Source organism: Magnolia sinica, chromosome 16 (assembly GCF_029962835.1).
Source record: "Magnolia sinica isolate HGM2019 chromosome 16, MsV1, whole genome shotgun sequence".
In the NCBI taxonomy this organism is placed as follows: domain Eukaryota; kingdom Viridiplantae; phylum Streptophyta; class Magnoliopsida; order Magnoliales; family Magnoliaceae; genus Magnolia; species Magnolia sinica.
Genome location: NC_080588.1, coordinates 69556346 through 69582014, shown reverse-complemented (window position 1 = coordinate 69582014; position 25669 = coordinate 69556346). Strand labels below are relative to the sequence as shown.

At 41.5% G+C, this 25669-nt stretch overlaps 2 protein-coding genes across 3 annotated transcripts in view; one reads left to right on the top strand and one right to left on the bottom strand.

Annotated features, from left to right (window-relative positions):
* Positions 1 to 25669, bottom strand: part of LOC131229636 (salicylic acid-binding protein 2-like) — an 87135-nt gene that overhangs the window by 20790 nt on the left and 40676 nt on the right. The gene's annotated exons all lie outside the window — the stretch shown is intronic.
* On the top strand, positions 14754 to 24176 carry LOC131229635 (acetolactate synthase 3, chloroplastic-like). The gene is made up of 2 exons (XM_058225622.1): positions 14754 to 16774; positions 23920 to 24176. Exons 1-2 carry the CDS (start codon positions 14818 to 14820, stop codon positions 23925 to 23927), a joined length of 1965 nt encoding a protein of 654 aa, XP_058081605.1. The 5' UTR covers positions 14754 to 14817; the 3' UTR covers positions 23928 to 24176.

Genomic DNA, 25669 nt, shown 5'->3' with positions numbered 1-25669 from the left:
ATAACCTATCCTAGAAAGTAAAGAACTTCAGTGTGACAGCTACTATTTAGGAGCATTCTATCCAACTGAAGTAAATACACATCTTTCACCTTGTAGTGCGACAGCTACTATCTTCTCGTCCATCAGCTTCAATTGTGATTGCTCATGCCAGACAAATCTGTACACCAAAACCGCTTCTTGAATCTATTCATATACTAGAACATCAACAAAAAAATTTTCTTTAAAAATAAAACATCTATAATAGATCAAAAATACAATCTTGCTTATGTACTTTAGATAATTCAGAATACTTGAAACAACTTGAAAAACGAATTAATAAAAGAAAATTCAGGATTTACCTGAACAAGTTGGTCTTCATTTAGAACCGACAAACTAACTAGGATTGGATATCATCCGATAAATTCTGGTATGAGACCATACGAAATAAGATCGCCACTTTTAACGTGTGCGTCACACAACCTGTGAGATCCATAAACCACAACTCTTCCTAATCAATGCCCATTGTATCCGATCTCCAGTTTTCAAAAATCACTAGAAGAATCACTCCACTAATCCATGTTCACGTAAGTTCAAAATGACCCCAAACATCAAGGCGGATCAATTTGTCCACGTGAGATTCATGGTTATCATGATCTACGGTTGAAACCAACCCTTTCCCATCCACATGGCCAGTGGATTGGGACTCATATTGATTTTCCAAGCACATACTCTAATAAAATTGAAGGCCAGCCTTTTAAATAAATGGAACTGTGCTATCAACAGTATCTTTGCACAATAAATTAACCATAAATTGCATGCTACATCTAGCACATAGTCCAGAATCTGGATTATTGAGTGCAATGCACTGTCGAGTGATGATTAGGGGAGAAACGAGGGGAGAAGCGATTATGAAAACCTGTCTTCCACAAAGGCATGGCTACGTTGTTCTGTTTAAACTTATGGCTCTTGAATTTTGAGGTCATGTTTCAATGATCTTGGGCTTTATAGGATAGGCCTCATTGTGGATGGGGTTTGCCTTCAAAAAATATCCAATCAAAATATTTCAAACATCCATTGTGTGGCCCACCTCATAAATCGTTTGGATCATTGCAAATTAGCCATAATCCAAGGATCATTACAAAATTCCCCTCCTATGCATTTCTTCGAACAGGTTCCAAGCATCACACAATGACTTATTCATTCAATATAAAGAAAGAAATCCATCATACCTACAAAAATAAAGAATCCATCATACCTACAAAAAAAAAAAAAAAAAAAAACCACAATTCTCGACAAAAAGAAACCCCGGACAAAATTCCTTGTAATATCTTTGATTCCAGCAAAAGATTGAGAGAGAGAGAGAGAGAGAGAGAGAGAGAGAGAGAGAGAGAGAGAGAGAGAGAGAGAGAGCGAAGTCTGACCGCTTGAAATCAATGCCTCTGATTGCCAATACAGAAGTCCTTCATCTATAACCCTAGAAATCTCTTCAAAAAAACGCCGCCCCTACTTTCACCAGCGATTGGACGAAAACCTCACACAAATAGAGATGTGAATGTCTAAAGGGAAGATTGCATTAAAAAAAAAAAAAAAGAAGATTACATTTAAAATAACCTAGTAAATGGAGCTTAGAAACTTTAGTTTGATGAACCTGATGAGGATAACTACTCCGAATCCACGGAGCTTCTCTGGACTCCTCACAGAGACTTCTCGAATCCACGAGGAAAGAAAGCAGAAAATATAAATAAATTCTAAGAAATTCGAAATTGATTAATTTATGAATAAAAACGAGTTCACAACCCTTTAAATAGGGGTTCTAAGCAATGGGAAAGAAATTAGAATCAAACTACAACTCAAACTCCTAGAATCCACGACTTACTATAAATAGTAAGCTTACTATTTATAGACGGTCGTGATGTCTACTAGTGCGCAAGGTTTTCGGCCAAAAATAGTAAGTGTCCTATTTGGCTTCACCAAACTCTTCTCCTAATTATTCTAAGCTCTTTTTACGTTGGGCGCAACTCTTAAAGCCCGACGGATGAAGAGTTATAATCAAACTAAAACCTATTATTTATAATAAAAACGAAATTAAAATAGGGAAATGATCGTCGATCGAGGGGTTTTTCGCAATTCCGGACTACGTAACCCAGCGTAGCAGGGTTGGTTGGCTTCAGTAGCTCGTTCTACCCCAAAATCATATATTTTACGTCAGATAACTCATTCCGGATTGCAAGATACGCCCGATTTAAGGTTCGATGGTCTGGATCACTTTTGTCGTCGACCGGGCCTTTTCTGATCCATCTTGGCCATGTAACTGTCCGCGACCCGCTCTACATCAGTCTCCTCCACTTCAAAAGAACTCGTCCTTGAGTTCTTGTCATGCTTTGGTTCATGATACTCGGTTAGGTCCGCGACATTGAAAGTCTGTGAGATTGCCATGTCATCTGGGAGATCACCAACATAAGTGTTGTCCTTGATTTTTCAGATGATTGGTACCGGTCCAATCTTCTTATTTTTCAACTTGTTGTACGTCCCGGTCGAAAATCTCTCTTTGCGCAGATGGACCATAACGCGGTCGCCCACCTCGAACACTTTTTGTCGCCGATGCTTGTCCGTTTATTCCTTGTACTTCTCGTTCAAGGCATATAACTTGGTCTGCACTTCTGCATGGATGCCCATGATCTTGTCTGCCATATGTTCTGCTGCAATACTCGTGCCTGGGTGCTTAGGCAGAGGGACCAAGTCAAGTGTGTGTCGAGGCACTCGTCCGTAGATAATCTGGAATGGTGATCTCCCTCTCAAGTGGTTCACCATATTGTTGAATGCAAACTCTGCTTGAGACAAGGCCAAACTCACTGCTTCGATTTTTCTCCTGAAATACAGCAAAGGAGGTTTTCCAACGTGCGATTCACAACTTCGGTCTGCCCATCAGTCTGTGGGTGGTAAGCACTGCTGAATTGAAGTCGTGTATCGAATCGATTCCATAAAGTCCGCCAAAAGTGGCTAATGAACTTCGTGTCATGATCGGAAGTAATGATCTTGGGGACCCCGTGTAGCCGTACGACCTCCCTGAAAAATAGATTCGCTACGTGTTTTGCATTGAGGGTCTTCTTGCATGGGATAAAGTGCGCCATCTTGGAGAAATGATCTACCACCACGAACACTGAATCCATTCCGCGTTGTGTTCGTGGGAGACCAAACACGAAGTCCATTGATAAATCCTCCTAAGGACTGTTAGGCACAGGTAATGGGGTGTAGAGGCCCTTATTCTAAGATTGCCCCTTGGAGGTCTGATAAACATGGCAACGTTGTACGGCTTTTTCCACATCACGTACTAATTGCGGCCAGTAATACTGCTCTTCCACAAGAGATCGCGTCTTGTCTCGTCTCAGGTGTCCACCGAGGCCACCTCCATGTAGCTCCTGAATAATCTGCTCCCTCAAAGAACTTTAGGGGATGCACAATCGATTCCCTTTGAAGAGAAAATCGTCTTGTATATGAAGGTCACTGGGGTGACCTTCTTGGCACTTCATCCAAGAATCTTTGAAGTCCTCATCCTCGGCATACACCTCCTTGAGACAGTAGAAGCCGACCACCTCATTGCTCATCGTAACAAGTAGTGATGCACGACAGCTAAGTGCGTCAGCCACCTTGTTCTGTTGCCCTGACTTGTGCTTCAGAATGAACGTGAATTCCTGTAAAAATGCAACCCATCTAGCATGCACACGATTCACATTAGTTTGACTATTAATAAACTTTAATGCTTGATGGTCAGTGTACAAAACAAACTCTCTTTGAATCAGATAATGCCGTCAATGTCGTAGCGCCTAAATAACTGCGTACAACTCAAGCTCATAAGTCGACCACTTCTTTCGGGCTTCGCTGAGCTTCTCGCTGTAGAAGGCTACCGGCCTGCCTTCCTTTGATAATACTCCTCCAATTTTGACGTATGAAGCGTCACACTCAACCTCAAACAATTTGTCGAAATTAGGAAGCACCAAAACCGGTGTTGTAGACAAACAATGCTTAATCTCATGAAAGCTCTTGTTAGCTTTATCGGTCCACTAAAACGGTCTTTTTTTCATGCAATCTGTTATAGGCGCGACTATGGTACTAAAATCTCGCCCAAATCAACAATATAAAGTCATCAACCCGTGAAAACTCCTCACCTAATGAATGTTTGTCGGGATCGGCCATTCCCTAATAGCTCGCACCTTTTCATCGTCCACACGAATGCCTGTGGACGTTACAACAAATCCTAGAAACAACAGACTGTCAGTTAAAAAACTACACTTCTTCAAGTTGAGGTACAACTTGTTAATTTGTAGGACCTGCAGCACCTGCCTGAGATGTTTCTTGTGTTCCGCCTCATCTTGGCTATATATAAATATGTCATTAAAATATACTACCACAAATCGGCCAGTGAACGATTTTAAAACTTTATTCATCAAGCGCATAAAAGTACTTGGTGCGTTCGATAGGCCGAAGGGCATGACCAGCCACTCATATAACCCTTCATTGGTCTTGAATGCCGTTTTTAACTCATCACTGGGTCAAATATGAATATGATGATATCCGCTCCTTAGATCTAGTTTAAAGAACACCTTGGCCCCTTCTAACATATCAAGCATGTTGTCTAACCGTGGAATTGGGAACCGATATTTAATGGTAATTTTGTTGATTGCCCGGCTGTCGACATACATGCGCTAGCTTCCATCTTTTTTTGGCGTTAATAATGCTGGTACGGCACATGGGCTCATGCTCTCTCTCAAGAGACCCTTACGGATCAATTCTTCCACTTGCCCTTGAAGTATCTCACACTCCTTCGGGCTCATCCGATAATGAGGGCGGTTGGGCAGGCTAGCCCCAGGGACGAGATCTATGTGATGTTGGATGTCCCTAATAGGGGGCAATCCATCAGGTAAATCCTTAGGGCAGACTTCTTTGAATTCGTTTAGCAACAGTCTTAAACTTGGAGGGATGTTTGAGGATTCCTCTTCCTCGCCCTTCACCACTACAGCGTATACCTCGCCGATTTCCTTGAATTCCTCCATAAAATCTCGAATGGTTAAGAGGGAACTCCCCTCTACTTTAGAGGCTTCAGGGTGGTTCTCTAGTGCCATAGGGGCAAGGATTATTTTTCGACTATCCTTGACGAATAAGTAAACATTATCTTGTCCCCGATGGGTCGTATCACAGTCCGACTGTTAGGGTCAACCAAGTAACATATGACAAGCTTCCATATCGACCACGTAACAAAGTATTTGATCTTTATAATTTTTGCTAATTGAAAACGAGATAGTGCATTGTTCAATTACCTTGGTCTCATTCACCTTTTTTATCCAGCCAATTGAGTACGGGGAAGGATGTTTCATCGTTGGTAGCCGCAACTTGTCCATCATCACTCTTGAGATGATGTTCTCGCTACTACCACTGTCTATGATCACATCATAAACATTTTCATTGACGGTGCACCGAGTACGAAATATATTGTGTCGTTGTGGATGTAATTCCTTTCATGGGGCATACAGCAATCGCCTTACAACTAGAAATTCGCCACGATCCTCCCCATCATTTCATCGCCACCTGTTATTTCTTCAGTGATTTGTTTATGTTCATCAAAGCGATGGTCTTCTTCTGCGGCCTTATCTTCAGTGCCCCATTCGTTTATAGTCAAGTGTGCTACGGGACGTTGAGGACAAGTGTTTGATAAGTGGCCTGGTTGGCCACAACGATAACAATTGTTCGACCTTGGCCGAGCATAAGGATTTGAAATCCTACTCGGACTCGCTGTTGTGGGTGCTGCACGTTGAGGTCTGGATGAGCCGCTCCCCGTATCATAGTTTGCGGTTGTAGGAAGTTGCGGTACTGGGTCTTTTTCTCGTGGCAACACTGGATCCTGCGTGGGACCCGTCATGAGGGGTCGAGTTAAAGGATATGGACGAGCAGGAGCTCTTGCAAGTTGTGTTTCTGCCCTACCCGTCAATTGAAGTGCTTCATCCACAGTCCCGACTTGGTACATCTGAACTCGGTCCTGAATTGTCGGTCGCAACCCACCTATAAATCGTGCTACCTTCTGAGACTCAGATTCTGACAGATAATTTTGTGTAGTCAGCCGTTGGAATTCTTTAGTGTAATCTATGACTGTTCCATTTCCTTATTTACAATTTTGATATTGCTGGAATAATATCTGCTCATAATCACTAGGGAGAAATCGAGATCGAAGAAGACGTCTCATCCATGGCCATGATGAGATGGGCGCCTTGTTCTGGCAGGCTCGTGAGAGTTGTAATTGTTCCCACCATGCAGAAGCACCAGATTTTAATTTAAATGCTACCAATTTTACCCTTTTATGATCTGGCACGTCCATGTAATCAAAATATCTCTCTACTTCAGCTAGCCAATCGAGAAAATCTTCTATACGTAAAAAACCGTTAAAACTAGGAAGTTCAGCCTTACCTCGATAGTCTCTTTCAGCACGATCTAGATGATCATCTCCATGGATTAGTCGTCTGGCAAAACCCTCATTAAGGTCCTCGTCGCTAGAACTTAAATCATCTGGTGTAGCCCTACAGTTTACCACTGGTAGTGCTCTACGAAAATCGAGATTGCGTCGTATAACAACCATGGGTGGTGGAGCCACCATGGGTGGGGGAGCAACCAAAGGTGGTGGAGCACCGCCTAGGGCTCGGGGCGGGAGTAGCGCATCCGCAAGACGGTCGAGAGTTGCCTATAGCCCTTGCATGGTCAACTGACTCTCCCGGTGGAAAGCTTTCATTCTTTCTGAAAGATAACGAATCCCTGGATCACCGTCCACAGGATTTTGATTCATACCTTCATTGTTTGCCATCGGCCCGATGGGAATCCTCGCTTTGATACCACTTGATGCAAGGATGAACATGATGAGGATAACTACTCCGAATCCACGGAGCTTCTCTGGACTCCTCACAGAGACTTCTCGAATCCACGAGGAAAGAAGGCAGAAAATAGAAATAAATTCTAAGAAATTCAAAATTGATTAATTGATGAATAAAAACAAGTTCACAACCCTTTAAATAAGGGTACCAAGCAATGGGAAAGAAATTAGAATCAAACTACAACTCAAACTCCTAGAATCTGCGACTTACTATAAATAGTAAACTTACTATTTATAGATGGTCGTGATGTCTACTAGTGCGCAAGGTTTTCGGCCAAAAATAGTAAGTGTCCTATTTGGCTTCACCAAACCGTTCTCTTAATTATTCTAAGCTCTTTTCACGTTGGGCACAACTCCTAAAGCCCGACGGATGAAGAGTTATAATCAAACTAAAACTTACTATTTATAGTAAAAACGAAATTAAAACAGGGAAATGACTGTCGATCCAGGGGTTTTTCACAATTCCAGGTTGCGTAACCCGGCGTAGTAGGGTTGGTTGGCTTCAGTAGCTTGTTCTACCCCAAAATCATATATTTTACGTCAGATAACTCATTCCGGATTGCAAGATACGCCCGATTTAAGGTTCGATGGTCTAGATCACTTTTGACGTCGACCGGGCATTTTCTGATCCATCTTGGCCATGTAACTGTCCGCGACCCGCTCTACATCAGGGGGGATCCGAAAATGCTTGAGGACTCTCTTTTGTTGATAGAGACGGTTTAAGATGAGCCGAATAAGGGGTGTGAGGCCATGGAGGAGGATCAGGTCGAAGAATCGATGGTAGAGAATCTTAAAGCTGAGCATTGGTCCGGGTCGGATCGAATTGGGTCCAACTCGACCCAATCCGAAGTCTCAATGGCCTGACCCGAACTCGATTTGATCCGGGACCGAGTCCAAGTCACCTTACTCGAACCAATCCGATGCATGGTTGACCTGACTCGAACCGAGTCTGACTCGGTCAGGGAAACTGAGTCAGATCGGGTGCAGTAGGATTCGGATCATATGAATTTAATCCAACTATTTCATGTGGTGTGGTCCACTTCAGCCTTTAATATACCGCCTTTTTTTGTACTGAAGGCCTAAAATGATATTTCAAAATGGCTGAACGGCTTAGATAAAACATATACATCAAGGTGGGCCCCACATGGCTCTGAAAGAACTCTTCTTACCATATCCATGCTTTTACCGGACACGTGTTGAGCACGGTAGTGCAGTGAGTGCTTTTCACACAAACTTGTGGTAACGATGTTAGCAAGTTTCGTGGGTCTGATTATGGGGTATGTGTTATATCCAAATCGTCCATCCATTTGGCGAGCTCGTCATAAGGCTTGAGACGAAAAATAAGACAGATCTAACCATCAAGTGGACCACACGAAATGTTTAACTGTGAAAATCATTCTCTGTTGCTATTTGTGGTGTGGTCCAGATGATCTTTGGATATTATTCATTTTTTGGATAATGCTCTACAATGATCTCTAAAAATACATGAACACTGTAGATATAATAAATACATCACTGTGGGGCCCATATAACTTTGATCTCCTTTGAACCCTTCGTACAACTCGGAGCTCGAGAAGCATCAGCCTCGTCTTCGCATGCCACGTACCCAGCTAGGCCAGCTAGCCTAGGCTATAGCACAGTAGCTGGTGCGTGGTACTAGGACGTGGATTGCGTACTGAGTAACTCAGCATGCTAAGCATACTGAGTAAACTCTGTGGGGTCCACCATGATTTACATAGTTTATCCACTCCGTCCATCCATTTTAAAAAATAATTTGAGGGTTCTAGACCAAAAACAAAGTATATCCAAATCTCAAGTGAGCCTCACCACAGGTGAATTGAAATTATAGCGTTAAAAATTTCTTAGGGGCCACAGAAGTTTTGGGTCAATCTGTTATTTGTGTTTTCCTTTCATCCATGTCTGTGTGATCTTATGAATAGGTTGGATGACAAATAAACATCACTGTGGGGCCTAACAAGGTTTCAACGGTGGAAGTCATTATTCCCACTGTTTCCTGTGGTGTGGTCCACTTAAGCTTTGTGCATGCTTCAATTTTCAGCTCAACCACTAAAATTAGCTAGAAAAATGGATGTATGATGTGGATAATCCACACACATTCATGGTAGGCCCAATTTAGTGCACTCGGTGCGATAAAAGTGTACTGAGTAACTCAGTACACAATCCAATTTCGTGGTACTGATGCTGACAGAAATGGATTGGCTACTCCCTATGTTCGGTGATCCGTGTGACCCACCATGATGTATGCATTTCATCGATGTCGTTCATCCATTTTTACAGATCATTTTAAGGCTTAATACAAAATATTAGAGGGATAAAAATCTTAGGTGGACCACACCATAGGAAAACAATAATGATTGGATATCCTCCATTAAAATCTTCCTCAAGCTCCGGATCTAATCGAATCGGATCCATTCGGATCGGGTTTCGGATCGGATCGGTCCGGATTGACCACGATCCAATCCCGATCCGAAAATCATTCGGATCTAAAATGCCTAACTCGATCTACACCGATCCAGGCCGTCGATTTGATTAGGATCAGGTTGGACTAGGTCTCATCGGGTCAGATCCACCGGATTGGATCAATTTTGCCCAACTCTAGTAGAGATTGATGGAGGATAGGGAAATGAAGGAATTTAGAGAGAGAGAGAGAGAGAGAGAGAGAGAGAGAGAGAGAGAGAGAGAGAGGGCGATAGAGAGGAATAGAGAGCCCACGAGAATGAAATCCCTCTCGCGAGCTCTTTTTTGGGTGTGGATTCGTATTACCCCAGATGTAAAGGGCTTGAGACGGACGATCCCATAGGGGGCTCTGTGGGGCCCACCATGATGTATGTGGTTTATCCACACTGTCCATTCATTTTATCTGTTAGTTTCATGGCATGATCCCAAAAAAGAGGCAGATCTAAGCCCCATACGGACCACACCACAAGAAGCACTATGCAATTAATCTCCACTATTTCCTCCAGTGTGGTCCACTTGTGCCATCAATCTGCCTCCTTTCTTGGGTTTATGCCCTAAAATAAGTTGTTAAAATGGATAAACGGCTTAGATAAAACACATACATTACTGTGGGCTCCATAGATCCCTTTATGGAACCGTGAGTCTCCAGTGGCGTAGTAAATTTTAGTTACGGTTTAAATCCATAGTAATATAGCTACGGATTATATCGTAGCAAAATACGTCCTTAGTTTGTAGCTTTTACCTCATTTTTTGGTAGTGGATTTTATATGTTTTAAGCGTGTCTTCACATGATTTTAGATGCTCTGGCCCACCTGAGTTCCTTATATGGCTAATTTTTGAGATATTCCATAATTTAAAGGGGGACCCATCAAATGCATGATATTGATGTTCGACATGCATCACAGTGGGGCCCACACAGCTTGACCTCGTGACCTCATGGGAAGTTCCCATGAGGTTGACCACATAGAACCATTTCACACACACACACACACACACACACACACACACACACACACACAATATATATATATATATATATATATATATATATATATATATATATATATATATATATATATTATGAATAGACAACAAATGAAAAAATCAGGCCATTTCATGATTTAGATGAGGCACACCTTGTGAATTAGAGATTTTAGGATGATTTTTCTTATTTTAGATGAGGCACAATGTGTGATTTTTAGATATTTTAGGCATGAATCTTTTTTATTTATTTCACCGGGTGTAACATTGTATCCACACATAGATGTATATCTCTTTCTTTTTCCTTGAATCAATCACAACTTAATTCATATATATATATATATATATATATATATATATATAAGGTACAGGTGAAATCAAATCTTTCTTAATTAATAGTGTAATGACCGCATTATAACTTACCTAAATTTTGGAAGCCAAAGACAGTAGGACGGAGCTTATATTATGAATATATTTGATGTGACTAAAACATCATGGTAGGCCCATACGTCCATTCGTACATTTAAGCTCAAGTTAAAGACATTTGTATCAGAGTGTCATTTGATAAAACTAATTTTCAATCTTTATCATTTATTTTTAGCATTTATATGATTTAGATTTTCTCATGGTAAGAAGCTGGGTGGGGTCCACCGTGATGTTTGTGAGAAATCCAACCATCCATTTTGCAAGCTCATGTCTAGACATGAGGCTATAAAAATAAGGCAGATACAAAACTGGAGTGAGCCAAGTGATAGTATAAAGTGAGAAGGGCAATGCCTATGGTTGAAACCTTCCCATGGTCCACTGTGAAGCTTATATGCCATCCCAAACCTTTATAAGGTCATTTTCACTGGGATAAAATAAAAATACAAAAATATAAGTCCATAAAAATTGTTTGTGGCCTTCCTCCCCACTCTTTCCTTTTAGGTGGTCCACTTAAGTTTTAGATCTGCCTCATCTTTAGGCTCATGCCCATGCTGCATGATCTAACAGAAAGAGGACAGGATAATGTGGTCCCACATAGCTCCTGAGAGGTCACAAGCAGTCCTCATCATTCAGTAGGAAGCTAGGTGGGGCCGCTATGATGTTTGTAAGGAATCCACCTTATCATTTTTTTTTTCTACCAGACCGTGTTAGGACATGAGCCCAAAAGTATAATAAATTCAAACTCATGCATGTTGCCCATTGAATTGTTGATGGGTAGTAACCAGATTATTGTTAGGACATGAGCCCAAAAGTATAATAGATTCAAACTCAATTGAGCCATGCAACACGAAACAATGGGAACTCGATGTATGTTGCCCATTAACATTACCGATGGGCAATAAGCAGACCATGTTAGGACATGAGCCCAAAAGTATAATAGATTCAAACTCAATTGAGCCAACGCAAGGAAACAATGGGAGCTTGATGCTTGTTGCCCATTGGCATTGTTGATGGACAGTAGTTAGACTATGTTAGGACATGAAGCCAAAAGTATAATAGATTCAAACTCAATTGGGCCAGGAAACAGGAAACAATGGGAACTGGATGCATGTTGTCCATTGACATTGCTAATGGGCAGTAGCTAGAGTTGGGCATGGGACGACTCAACTCACCTAATCCGACTCATCCGACTCGATCTGAACCAAGTAGGATTCGCCAAATCCGAATTCAAACCGAGTCAAGTTCGAGTTACCCAACAACTTAACCCGACTCAATCCAAAACTCGATCTGTCAGACTCATCTCGATGCGAAACTCGACTCGACTCAGGTTGTTGGGTAGGGTGTGTGTGTGTGTGTGTGTATTAAAAAAAAAAAAAAAAACTAATTCGTCCATCTCTACTCTACCCACTGCATGCCCCAATCTGAAAAAACCTAACCCGGCAACCCCTTCGGCCCTTTTCGTCTGACACCCATCAGCCAACAACCCTCCGAGCTCCAACTTTCCTCCTCCTCCTCCTCCTCCTCCTCTCTCTCTCTCTCTCTCTCTCTCTCTCTCTCTCTCTCTCTCTCCTCTCCTCTCCCTCCCTCCCTCATCTCTCAATTTTTTTAAGTTTTTTTAAAAAAAAAAAAAAAAAAATCAATGTTAAAAGGAGGTTTAACCCAATGTTTCTTTGGGGTGGCACATTTGAATCATGCATCCGTCTCATTCTAGGGACCACAGTTCCTTGTTGGTCAAGAAAAATGGCTGGACAATGTGAAGGGTTCTACACATCCAGTGAGATGGGCCCCCTGCAAGGTTTCAATGTTGGTGAGGACCACCGCCCACAAATATCTGATTAAGCTTATTTATGTATTTTATCTCCTTCGTCCATCCATTTTATCCCTCTGTCCATCCATTTTATAACCCAGCCTGATGACTCGATCTGAATTAGTGCCAACTCGGTCCGACTCAGTATTTCTGACCAGGTCAGACTCGGTTCAGATCAGCCTAGCCTAGACTTGGACTCGGATTGAGTCAGACATGCTAGACTTGGTACCGAGTCGGATCGAGTTCGAGTCGGGCCTATTTCAAAATCGAATCGAGTCGGATTGGACCTAACTCGGTTTGACTCGATTCAATGCCCACCTCTAGTAGTAGCCAAACCATGTTATGACATGAGCCCAAAAGTATAATAAATTCAAACTCAATTGGCCTAGACAACAGGAAACAATGGGAACTGGATGCATGTTGCCCATTGGCATTTTCGATGGGCATTGGCCAAACCATATTAGGACATGAAGCCAAAAGTATAATAGATTCAAACTCAATTGAGCCACGCAACAGGAAACAATAGGAACTGGATGCATGTTGCCCATTGATATTGTCCATGGTCAGTAGCCAGACCTTGTTAGGACATGAGCCTAAAAGTATGATAGATTCAAACTTAATTCCGCCAGGCAACTGGAAACAATGGGAATTGGATGCACGTTGCCTATTGACATTGTCCATGGGCAGTAGCTACTGGACATTGCACTATGGCCCATCTTGATGTATGTGTTTTATCCTCCCTGTTCATCCATTTTCTTCTAAATAATTTCAGGGCATGAGCTCAAAAATGAGGGAGATCCAAATCTCACATGAACCACACCACAAGAAACGGTGGTGATGGAATGCCCACTATTAAAATTTTATTTAAGGCCACAAAAGTTTTGGATGAAGATGATATTTATATTTTCCTTTTATCAAAGTCCACATGATTGAACAAGTTGGATGGCAAATAAACATTCCAGTGGGCCCTAGGAAGTTTTTTATGGTGGCCATTGGATCACGACTGGTTTCATGTGGTGTGGTTCACTTGTATTTGGATCTATGTCCTTTTTGGGCTCACGCCTTAAAATGATATGAAAAAATAGATGGGCAGCATGTATAAGGCACATATATCATGGTGGGGCCCAAATAGTACTGTACATTAACAACCTCATGCCTGGCAGGGATCATGATAATATTTTTGTGTCTTCAGTTATAACCTCAGTGAGAATGTCCTTATGAATGGTTTAGCTGGCATGTAAACACAACCGTTGGGCCAGGAAGGTTCCCTCCCACCTTTTCCTGTGGGCATGTAAACACAACCATCAATTACCATTGTTTCCTGTATTATGGTCCGCCTTATATTTGGATTTAGTTAAATTTTTGGTTCATGTCCTAAAATGAGCTTTCAATTTGGATGGATGGCTTGAATGCAGTCATACATATTACAATGAGCCTCATAACCAGGGGTCCCACCCACATCGATGGATTTGAGTTGCTCGAAACTGGATATTAATTAAGATATATAACCTTTAATTATAACATAATAAAGTCAATGACATCAAAATTAGAAGTTATTGATTTTCTAATCTCCTAGGCATATTTTGCATTTCAAGGGATGAAAATGTTCCTTTATCAGTCGTCCCCTTGTACAACACTAATATGTTGCGGAAGTTGAGAGGGTCTCTTAAGAATGGGGTGTAGGCTCCAATAAATCAATAATTGGAGCCACTCATTGTCCGATATGATCCGTTCACTATAATCAAACAATCGTAAACTCATAATAGAGTCATTTTAAAAAAATACAGTTATCCATGTCCCATAGATGTATTAATGATGTAAGTCAATTTCGAATTATTTCCTTCAGTGTGGTTCATCTATAATAAGTTTTGCCCTTAAATTGGAACAGATGACATGAAATTAAAACTACTTTCATGTCAATGATATGAATTTACTACAAGACGATCTAGTAGGCCTCACCAAGGATGTGAGATTGTTTCAATAAGTGAGCCCCTTGTACAGGAAGGCCATCCATTTTCTTTCTTCTTCATTTTCTTTCATAGGAGGGGACCATTTGGTTGTTAAGAATATTGCCACCTCTATGGGACCCACTCCATCGAGCTTCTGGCGTCATTAATTTTTATATTTTTAATACAACTCCAAGCGTATGTATAAAAAGCCCTCTCCCCCGGCGATCCTATTAATTTTTATATTTTTAATCTTTTCCGTCTTTACAATCCCTCGGAAGAAGAAAATGGCCTATCCAGCCACAAACATTTATTCAGTCGCTAACCCATCCTCTTCAACATTCCTTACCATTACACCCCTGAAAACCCGTTCCAAAAGGCCCCTCCCATTCTGGCAAATTTTCCAAAACCCCCCTCGCCCTTCCATATATATAACAAAGGCACAACTACAGTCCTCCCAATCTCTCATTACCACAGCCCCCTCTCTGACCCCGCCAATTTCCCGTTTTGCCCCTGACCAGCCGCGAAAAGGCGCAGATGTCCTCGTCGAGGCGTTGGAGCGGGCTGACGTGTCGGTCGTCTTCACCTACCCTGGCGAGGCGTCGATGGAGATCCATCAGGCCCTCACTCGATCGTCGTCGATCAGCAATGTCTTCTGCCAGGGCGAGGTTTTCGCCGCTGAGGGTTATGCCCGGGCGTCAGGCCGGCCTGGCGTCTGCATCGCGACGTCGAGCCCTGGTGCCGCGAACCTCGTCAACGGCCTCGCGGACGCGCTCCTTGATAGCGTTCCCCTTGTTGTGATCACCGGGCAGGTTCCCCGCCGCATGGTCGGGACTGATGCCTTCAAGGAAACCCCAATTGTCGAGGTAACCCGCTCCATCACCAAGCATAATTATCTTGTTCTTGATGTAGAGGACATCCCACGCATCGCCGAGGAGGCGTTCTTCCTCGCCTTGTCGGGCCGCCCGGGCCCTGTCCTGATTGATGTCCCTAAGGACATACAGCAGCAGCTTGTTGTGCCCGACTGGGACCGCCCCATGCAGTTGCAGGGGTATGCCTCTTGCCTCCCACTGCCCCCCGAGGTGACCAAGCTGGAGCAGATCCTATGGTTGGTATCTGAATCGAAGAAGCCAGTCCTGTACGTTGGCGGTGGTTGCCTGAATTCTAGTGAGGAGCTACGTTGGTTCGTGGAGCTCACGGGCATCCCAGTCGTGAGCACCCTGATGGGCCTCGGCACTTACCCGATGGCTGATGATCTCTCGCTGCGGATGTCGGTTTACGTGAACTACGCCATCGATAAATCCGACCTTCTCCTCGCATTTGGTGTCTGTTTTGATGATCGGGTCACTAGGAAATTGGAGAAGTTTGCCAGTAATGCCAAGATTGTGCACATTGACATTGATCCGTCAAAGATTGGGAAGAACAAGCAGCCGCATGTATCGATCGGTGCTGACCTGAAAATGTGTTTGGAGGGGTTGAATGCATTGCTGGAGGAGAAAAGAGATGCTCGAAAGCTTGATCTTGATTTTTCTGCTTGGAGGGAGGAACTCACAAAACAGAAGAAGAAATTCCCTTTGAGTTATAAGTGCGTTGGAGATGCCATTCCTCCTCAATATGCGATCCAAGTGCTTGACGAATTGACAAACTCGGATGCGATCATAACCACTGGTGTTGGGCAGCACCAAATGTGGGCTGCGCAGTGGTACAACTACAAGCGCCCACGCCAGTGCGCCACATCAAGTGGTTTGGGCGCAATGGGGTTTGGGCTTCCGGCTGCAATCGGTGCAGCCCATGCCTCACCTGGGACAACCGTGGTGGATATTGATGGTGATGGAAGCTTCCTCATGAACGTTCAGGAGTTGGCGACGATCCGTGTGGAGGATCTCGATGTGAAGGTTATGATTTTGAATAACCAGCATTTGGATATGGTTGTGCAGTGGGAAGATCAGTTCTACAAGGCAAACCGGGGCCATATGTATTTGGGGAACCCCGCAAAGGAGAATGAGATATTCCCAAATTTCCTGATGTTTGCAGAGTGGTGTGGCATACCTGCGGCCTGCGTGACAAAGAAGAGTGAGGTGAGGGATGCGATCCGAAAGATGTTGGAGACGCCTGGGCCGTACTTATTGGATGTTATTGTGCCTCACCAGGAACATGTCTTGCCAATGATTCCCAGGGGTGGCACTTTCAGGGATGTGATCACTGAGGATGATGGGAGAACAACATATAGATCTTCTGATGCAGGTGATCCTTTCTAGATGGTGATTTATATAGTACTTTAAATTCTGATCTGCTTGAGTTATTTGGTGAGTAGCCTTGAATGGTTTTGCCCAATAGCACTGTTTTAGATGTTCTTGCTACAATATCTGTAGTGTTAAAGTCAGTAGCTTCTGCAGTGATGATTAGTGCTTGCTTTTGTTATTGGGTTCGAGTGTAACCATTTCAAGTGCTGGTATGGTTTGCAGCATGATGGTCCTTGTAGGTGTTTCTGAAGGTATATCTGAGTATGGAAAATATAGATTGTATTTTGATGGCGGAGTTGTTTATGTTGTTCCTTGTTCATCTCTTTGAAAGCATCCAATAAAATTGGAAGGATATAAAAAAAATATATTAGAAGGGTCCATGTGCAACGATGACACACACATCAAGACTTGTTTATGTTGACTCTAGAAGCTAGCTATCTTTTATGAACTTCATACCTCTTTAGGCATGCATCTGGATGCACTATCAAATTGAATTGCAATTGTCAATCTAACAAAATTGTGATTTATCTTCCTTATGATTGTCTTGAGGTCCAGGATTTCTGATCTCTGATTGTTAATGCAGTGTAATTCTTGTATGAAAGGGGAGGGGGCCATTTGGTGTTGAGCTGCATGAGGAAGTTCTCAGATTGGATGTACTTGAACAAACTCATTGATTTGCCTACGAATGGGTAGGGGTGTACATCGAGTCGAACCGAGTCGAGCTGGCCTAAGCTCGGCCACTAGCTGACCTCAGCTCGAACTCGGTTCAGCTCGGTCCTCGAGCCTGACTGGCCAGCTCGGCTCGGTTCGATCAACAGCTCGGGCCAGTTCGAGCCGTGTTTGAGCCAAGATCGAGCCGAGTTCTCCATTGCAGTATTTTCACAAACACCTGGGCTGTACCTTCAAAATCTCACTGTATTTGAGAGAGCAACAATGGTTTTACAGGTATTTCATCAAACACTTTTTAAGCACCTTCTAAGCAACATAAAAATCAAGAAAAAAGGGTGTTGGTTTCATATACATACATTCCTTGCCACCAGCCTTGCTTCTTTGAGTCATTTCATTAAACACTTGGTGAGCAACATCAATATCAAAGTAACCAAGTCACCGAACTGGTTCGATCCGAGTTCGATTCAAGTTGGGTTCGATCTGAGTCGAGTGCTCGAACTCGGCTCGAACTCATTTTCGAGCTAAAAAATTCAACTTGACTCGGCTTGAACTCAGGTTCAAACTGAGTCGAATCAAGCCTTTTTAAGTTGAGTCGAGCGAGTTAACCGAGCTAGCTCAGTTCGTGTACACCCCTACGAATGGGATGAGGTTTGCATGGTCAAATAATCAGCCTACTCCATCTATGTCCCGTCATGATAGGTTTCTCATATTTCCGGTTTAGGATTGCCCTTTTTCCACAGGCATCCCAAAGGTGTCGAAGCTGACTTTCTGATAATTGCCTGGTGCTTTCGGGGGCTTAGATTGATACATGGGGGGTGTAGACCTTTTCGTTTTAAATTGGTGCTAGAGGAAGACTTTTCAAGGAAAATGTCAGAGGTTGTGGGAACTCGTAGTCTCTTTTAGGTTAGATGGGTTTTAGGCTCATTATTAAATTGAAAAATTAGAAGGGTTTCTGAAAAAAATGACAGAAAGACTTCTTTGTGTTAGTTGAGATCTGTAAAGCCATGGTCCTAGAGGAAATCTAGAATCTCGACCATAAGGAGCAATCTTGTGGTCTCTCTTTATAGAGGAAGTCAAGCAGCACATGCATTCAGTTAAGCTTCAATTTAGGAGGAAAGCTAAGGAGGACGATATCAAATGGTTCCAAAGATCTAAGGTTGTGTGGTTAAAGGTAGGGGATAAGGACACTAAAATTTTTCATGGAATTGCAAATGTGAGAATGGCTAACTGTATTATTAGCTTGGGTGGGACGATAGGAGGGTGGAAGGTAAACAAGAGATCTATTAAGAAATATCTTTCCAAAAAAAATCTGTTTGGAAATTATTGGCTGTTATTCTAATCTTTTAAGAATGAGGGGCGGTGTGGACCAAATCTCAATAATCTTCAGTTTCCCTAGTTATCTAATGCTGACAATGATTGTCTCAAACTCCCTATTGAGGAAGCTGAGGTCAAAAAGGTCGTTTGGGAGTTGTGTATGGACAAAACCCCAACTCCGGACAGTTTTCCGGTTGCTTTCAGTTTTTGTAGTTGGTTAAATGGGACATAATGGAGTTCGTCACAGAAATTTATCAAAGGGCTGGCTCTTTAAAGAGCGAGTTGCCTCTTTCGCTGCTCTAATGCCAAAAAAAGCGGGAGTAGAGTTTGTAAAAGGTGTTCACCTGGTAAGTTTGGTTGGCGGGCCCTATAAAATCCTGGTGAAGGAGAGAGGATTCGCTGAGAAAGCAGACTCTACTTGAAGGCTTAGGACTCTGTTAGGGGGCATCATATCTATGCTGCATGTGTCCTTCTTGATTGGTACACATGAGTGCATGGGTTCGAGATATAGAGAGGGCAAGCTGGGTATCATTTGCAAACTCAATATGTAAAAAGGAGTAGGTGAACTAGACGTCTGGCAGTTCCTGGAGTATATGCCCTGAAGGATGGGTGAGGATGGATGGATCAGTGTGTGAGTACTGCGTCTTTTCGAACCTCATCAATGTGACTCATAAAAGCTTTTTTCTAGAGTACTGAGTCTTTTTGGGGGGTTTAAGACACTTGTAACCTCTTTTACCTTACCTATTGGTCATGCTTGCAGAAGTCTTAGAAAAATGTTGGAAAGATTAGTTAGGGAAGGTTTCATTAGCAATTTTGCAGTGGGAAGATTGGGCTTAGTTGATTCTCATCTTCAGTATGCTAATGATACATTGATCCTTTGAGGTTGAAATTTCTAGTTTGTGGAAGATTATCCATTGTTTTGAACTAGTCCCTGGGAAGAAGGTTAATATTCAGAAAAATGAAATTTTGAGTGTTCTTTTGGGTGAAGATGAGGTTCATTGCTTTGTTGTTGTCTTTAGTTGTGGTGGAGAGTGTTCTTTCTTAGTATCTTGGGCTTCCACTATATATGAAAATACTTGCCTAGAGGCTTTGGGACAAGGTAATGGAAAGAATTGAGAGGAAAATTTCAGCCTGGAAGAGTAGATACCTCAGTTTAGGCAGCCAGATCACCCTAGCTAAAGCTGACATGGCCAACATGCTATGTCCATCTGATGTCTTGGGCTTCCACTATGTTACGGAGAAACCTGAGGCTTTTGGACAAGGTAGTGGAAAGAACTGATAGGATATTTTCAGCATGGAAGAGTAGATACCTTAGTTTAGGTGGCCAGATCACTCTAACTAAAGTTGCCTTGTCCAACATGTTAATTAAGTTTCTATGTGTTTGATCCGATGTCTTGGGCTTCCACTACGTATGGAGAAACCTGCCAAGAGGCTTTTGGACAATGTAGGGGAAATAATTGAGAGGAAATGTTCAGCCTGGAAGAGTAGTTCCTTTATTTGACTTGTTATAGTCTAATATTCTAATAGATTTGATAAATATAACTATATGAAATTTGTAATAAAATTATAAAAAGCAATTCTATACACCTTAATATTTATACATAAAAATTTCTTATCTTTTTATAATTTCGCCCCCTTTTTCCCATTTATACACCTATAATATTCTAATTTCTGATTTTCTTTTTTCTATTTTTTTTCTATTTTAAAAAGGAAAAGAAAAAGGAAAAGAAAAGAAAAAACAAAACTTTTTCCAGGGGCTGTGTGATGGCATTTACGATTGTGATTGCATGTGCGCATGGCCACTTTGGGTCGCGTATGATAGTATATGTCATTTGACAACATTGCAATGTGCAAGTGAATGCTAAAAACCACAAAATTTATTTTGGTGAAGTGGGTTAGGTATCTTTGCCTCAGGTAGGGGGTGCAATCGTTAAAAACCTTGACTTGATGAAAAGAGCTCTTGGGAGGTGGCTATGGAGGTTTGGTGACAATGAGGTCAGTCTATGGAAGAGTGTTTTAATTGTTAAATATGGGTGACGGAGGGTGGCTGGTTAACTAGGGCATCTTCTCACTATATTGCCTCAGGCATGTGTAAAGATGTTTGCAAAGGGGAAGCTAGCTTCCTCATAGGTATCATCTTTTTGAGGTGTGGAATAATGCATTAGCTTCCTCACAGTGCTTTACCATGGAGGGAAACACAGTGGTATGGCAGCCTTCCTTCTGTTGGAATCTTATTTAGGCCGACATCTCTGAGGTGAGGAATGGTTCTTGTAGCTTACATGTGCGATGTTTGAGATGGGAAATGGTTCTCGTATAAGATTAGGTTTTGGAATTATGCTTCATGTGGCAACCGATCCCTGAAGGCCTGAAAATGGTTTTCTGCTGATCTATTCTAAAGCCTCGCATAAGGGAGCATCGTTCTTGCAGTGCTTTAGCATGGAGGGAGGCAGGGTGATATGGCAGCCTACTTTTTGTCGTAATCTTACAGAGACTGAAAGCTTCAAATTTATATGCTAGTGAGGTCTTATTGGATCATCCTAATCCCCAAGTCATCCTGATAGATGGATAGGAGGATGTTCCCCTTCAGGGAGATTCTTTGTTATATCAATTTGCTCATTTTTATGCAGTGATGAGGTTTCTTCTCTTGAAGCCCTTACAACTAGAATATGGAGATATCAGGGTCACCCTAGAGTTATGGCCTTTGGTTGCTTGGTTATCTGGACAAGTTTCTAGCTGCCGATCATCTTGGATAGGGGAGTATGTTTTTAACTAACAGATGCCTTCTATTCTTGCATAATGAGGAATCCGTAAATTCATATGCCTAAGTAGTTCAGTGGGGGTTCTTGGACTATCTTCAGATTGCTTGGGTGATGCCTTGATCGGTCCCCTGAGCTCAGGACCGGGATTGGAGGTAAATCTCAAAAGCCTCAATGGAATTGTCTTTGTTAGCTGTTTAATGGTGGATTTGGAAGGAAAGAAATTGTAAGTGTTTAACAACCGGCATGAGTCGGTAGAAGCAATCTTCCAGCTTGTTAGAAGGGATATATTGGGGGGCATGAATGCTATTGAGAGGAGCTATGAGAGGGGAGATGAGTTGTATTCCAACCTCAGGCAGTGTGGTTTAAATTTTTGGATGACTTCTCGTTGTCGGCCTTTCCTCGGGTTCTACCCGATTATTTTATTTTCTTATTTTGCAGCACTTGGCCCCGATAATGCTATAATCATTCCCTCTCCAAAAGAGCGAAAAAAAAAAAGGAATGAAAAGAAAAGAAAAGAAAGAAAAATCATAAATTTCACCTCATAAAATGATGGGAGGTCACTTCTAAAAAAATGAATAAATAAATAAATGAATAAAACAAAATGAGGTGAGGTTGGTTAACTGAAACAACTAGAGAGAGCTGGAATATTCTTTGAAAATAATGAATCCGTGTTATAAGGAAAATGGTTATGATTTGGGTTCAAAGATTGTTAGCCTATGGAAGTGATTGAGAGCAAATAAGGCATTCCCTCTGGCGATGGTACACCAGAGGTTCTTCCCACAATGGATTATTGGTCTTCTGGAAACTGGAAATCAGTTTTTAGGGTGGAAGAGGTTTTCTCAGACAATAGTACCGGGAGATGGTTCATGCATGCAGTTCTGAGGCCACCCGTGGTATTGGTACAACATCAATGCCCTGTATCAAGTTTTTGCTCATCTTCTTCTGTTTCAAGATCATGTTTTCTCAATGCTAAGATATGGTGGAGATAAGGTGTTGTGAATTGTGATTGCCAGTGTTTAAAAGGAACTTAAACAATGATGAAGCCGACGGATTTGTTAGCCTCATCGAGCTACTAAATAAGTAACTCCAGTTCCATGGGAAAGAGATGTTTCAAACCGGACTTTGGAGCAAGTGTGAACCTTTTCACAGAAATCATTTTACTTTAGTGATTTTTGAAGGCGATGGTGCAGAGGAGTGGCCTCCAATGACATTGATTTGGTATTCCCCCAACTCCCCATTTAGGGATTTTCTTTTAATTTATTTGGCATTTATTGAAATTCACATCACCATGTAAATTGTTAGATTTATGCCCGAATTCATGTCATCACGTAGGTCTGGAATCATATTCATCTTTCCTTTGACAGTTTATATGTCATTTGGCCGAGGATATAGACAGATTGCTTGGGTCTTATCTCTTACACTATGGCCCTAGGTCAAATGATCCAGACTTTTGACGTAGCCATCTATTCCTTGGGCTATTTTGGCTGTGAATGTGAAACAATCTATTTCTAGCGTAGTTCTAAAATTCAGTGACTTGACTCGAAGAGATTTTGACCCGAGACACCATGAAACTCTCTTTTTTAAAAACTAAAAAAAAAAAAAAAAAAGCAGGAGGGAGGGTTTGAACCCATTCTTTCCTACAACCAGGGACGGGCCATGGTGCAAAACTCACTCCAATTGGATGATCCTAAGCATCCAATCAATGGTATGGAAAATGGACAGCCAAGATTGAGCGGATAAACAAAATAGGTCCAATCATCATCTTGGACCACCTCTTGGATAGATCCCATTTTGTATTGCTTATGATTCCTAAGTAGCACTTCGGTTTAATGATCCTAACCATGCCATCCATGGCTCATAGAAAGCAAACTGATATAACAAATTGGCCTCCCTCATAGGGTTAGTATCATCCGATTGGCATGATTCTTAGATCATAGCTTGCTCCCAGCTCTACTATTGAATGAACCATCTTGAGTGATAATCAAGCATCTCACATGTCATTCAAAAGGATTAGGACATTCTTTTCCATTTGGAAAAAAAGGCTTTAGGGCCCATTTGGAGGCACTTCCTTAAAAAGGGGGTTTTTGCAAAAGGGTTTTTCACACTTCCTGTTTTGGAAATTGATTTTCCTCAAGTGGGCTTTTTAGCCCTTTGTTAAGAGGGAGATGAGATGGGATTTGCGAAAGTGCATCTAAGCGCACAATGTGAACTGACTTTTGCTCAAATTCCCTTTTAGGCGTCAATGCCCCTTTTGAGAGTGCGTCCAAACAGGCTATTTATTTTGTGATTTGTGGCTTTCGTAGTCTTGCTGGCTGCTTTAAACTGTAATAATCTATGTTGGGTTAACCTAAAACAAAGAAAGAAAGAAAACATCTATATTGTGTTCTCCTTTGTATTGCTGCAGAATATTGACCTTCAGGAACATATGATTCTGGGAAGGTGGACATTGTCAGGAATGCAGGGAAGGAAACTTCTGCGAAATTGATCGGGATCTGCATCAACATATGCTTGCATCGTTGAAAATGGTACTTCATCGCGCTACAGACGTTTAAGAAGGCTTTTTCGGCAGTTTTGTTGATACTTTGCCTGCCTTGCATATCTTATCGAGCTACACAGTTCACAACTTGTGGGTTAGGATCATTTTTCATTCGGGTTTGAATTCTTGCCTCCATGTGAGCTAACATGAAATAGTGAATTTGCGACGGACCAAATTCGTCGTAAAACTATATAAACGATGAATAAGATCGCTCATAAAAATAAAAAATCTTGCTGAAATTTGGAAAAAACCACCCGAATTATTCGTCATTAAAAATATTGGCGATGGATAAGGTCTGTCGCTAATACGAGGAGGCGATGGACCAAATCCGTCGTCAATTGTCAACTTGTTCAGAAATTAGCGACGGATTTGGTCCGTCGCTAAAATAGCCCCGAATTACAAAATAAAATTGTCAGATTTGTTTGTATTTTTTAAAAAATCTTACACCTAATAGTCATTCAAAAAATAATTCATATGATTTTTTAATAATATCATAATCAATCAATGATTAAACATGTGCGTGAATGTGTCACCCATTTAACATTCAACAAGACAATGTTATTAGCTCTCTCTCTCTCTCTCTCTCTCTCTCTCTCGGGAGGTGGAGAGTTTTTGTGGTTATCCCAAGACCGAGAGTTTTTATGGTTAAGGCTATGTTTGGATGCACTATGGAATTGAATTTGTAATACTGGTTATGACCAAATTGCAATTACCTAGTGTAGAATTTATATGGGAGTAGGCTCTAAATTTCAATTTATGATGCTTTCAGTCTAGGTAGGAATGTTATTGAAATATGATGGCTTCTTCCTCAATGTGAATACTAACATAGGAAATTGTGATTTGGTCATTTATGAGTCTCTATCAACATATGTATATCAATTCAATATTTAAACAGAGCATTCAAATGTCAGGCTACATCTAAACTCTGTAGCATTGTGATGCATGCCCAATTCAAGTGGAAAGCTCAACCCATGAATTAGGACCCAGCCTTTGTATTCAGCCCATGATTTCTTGCCTAAGCATTTATATAAGCATTTAAGTATCTTTATAATGTACAGCTTTGGGACCATGTGGTATGGAAAGGAAAGAAATTTTAAGATTCATGCATGCCTTGGGATTTTTTAAAATTATTTTTTTAATTATTATTATTATTTTTTTAAAGTTGTATTAAAAAAATTTATATTAGAAAAAATTGATTTAAAAATTAAGAAAAAAATTGGTTTTTTCTTGTTGATTAGTTTTCATTTTCTCTTTTGTTGAGTTTAGTCAGACATTTGAAAGAAGATTAAAATTTTGAGTCTTTATATTAAAAACTTCCACATGATATTTGTATTGGGGGATTAAAAGTATGTCTTGGGTGTAACCTTGCACGCATGCATGGGGGCCGTGGTTGTAGCAAGGCGTAGTGTGGCACGGTGTGGTGTGTCTTTGATAAGACATTTTTTAAAAAAAAATTTCTTGACATAGATGATAACATAATCATGCACATGCGATAAAGAATCGTCGTTTACCGACACAATATTTAATAAGTTGGCATGCATAGACATGCATCTAATATGCCGTTTGCATGCACCTATAGCCTAATGCTCATTTCTTTTTTCTTTATATAAGTAACTCA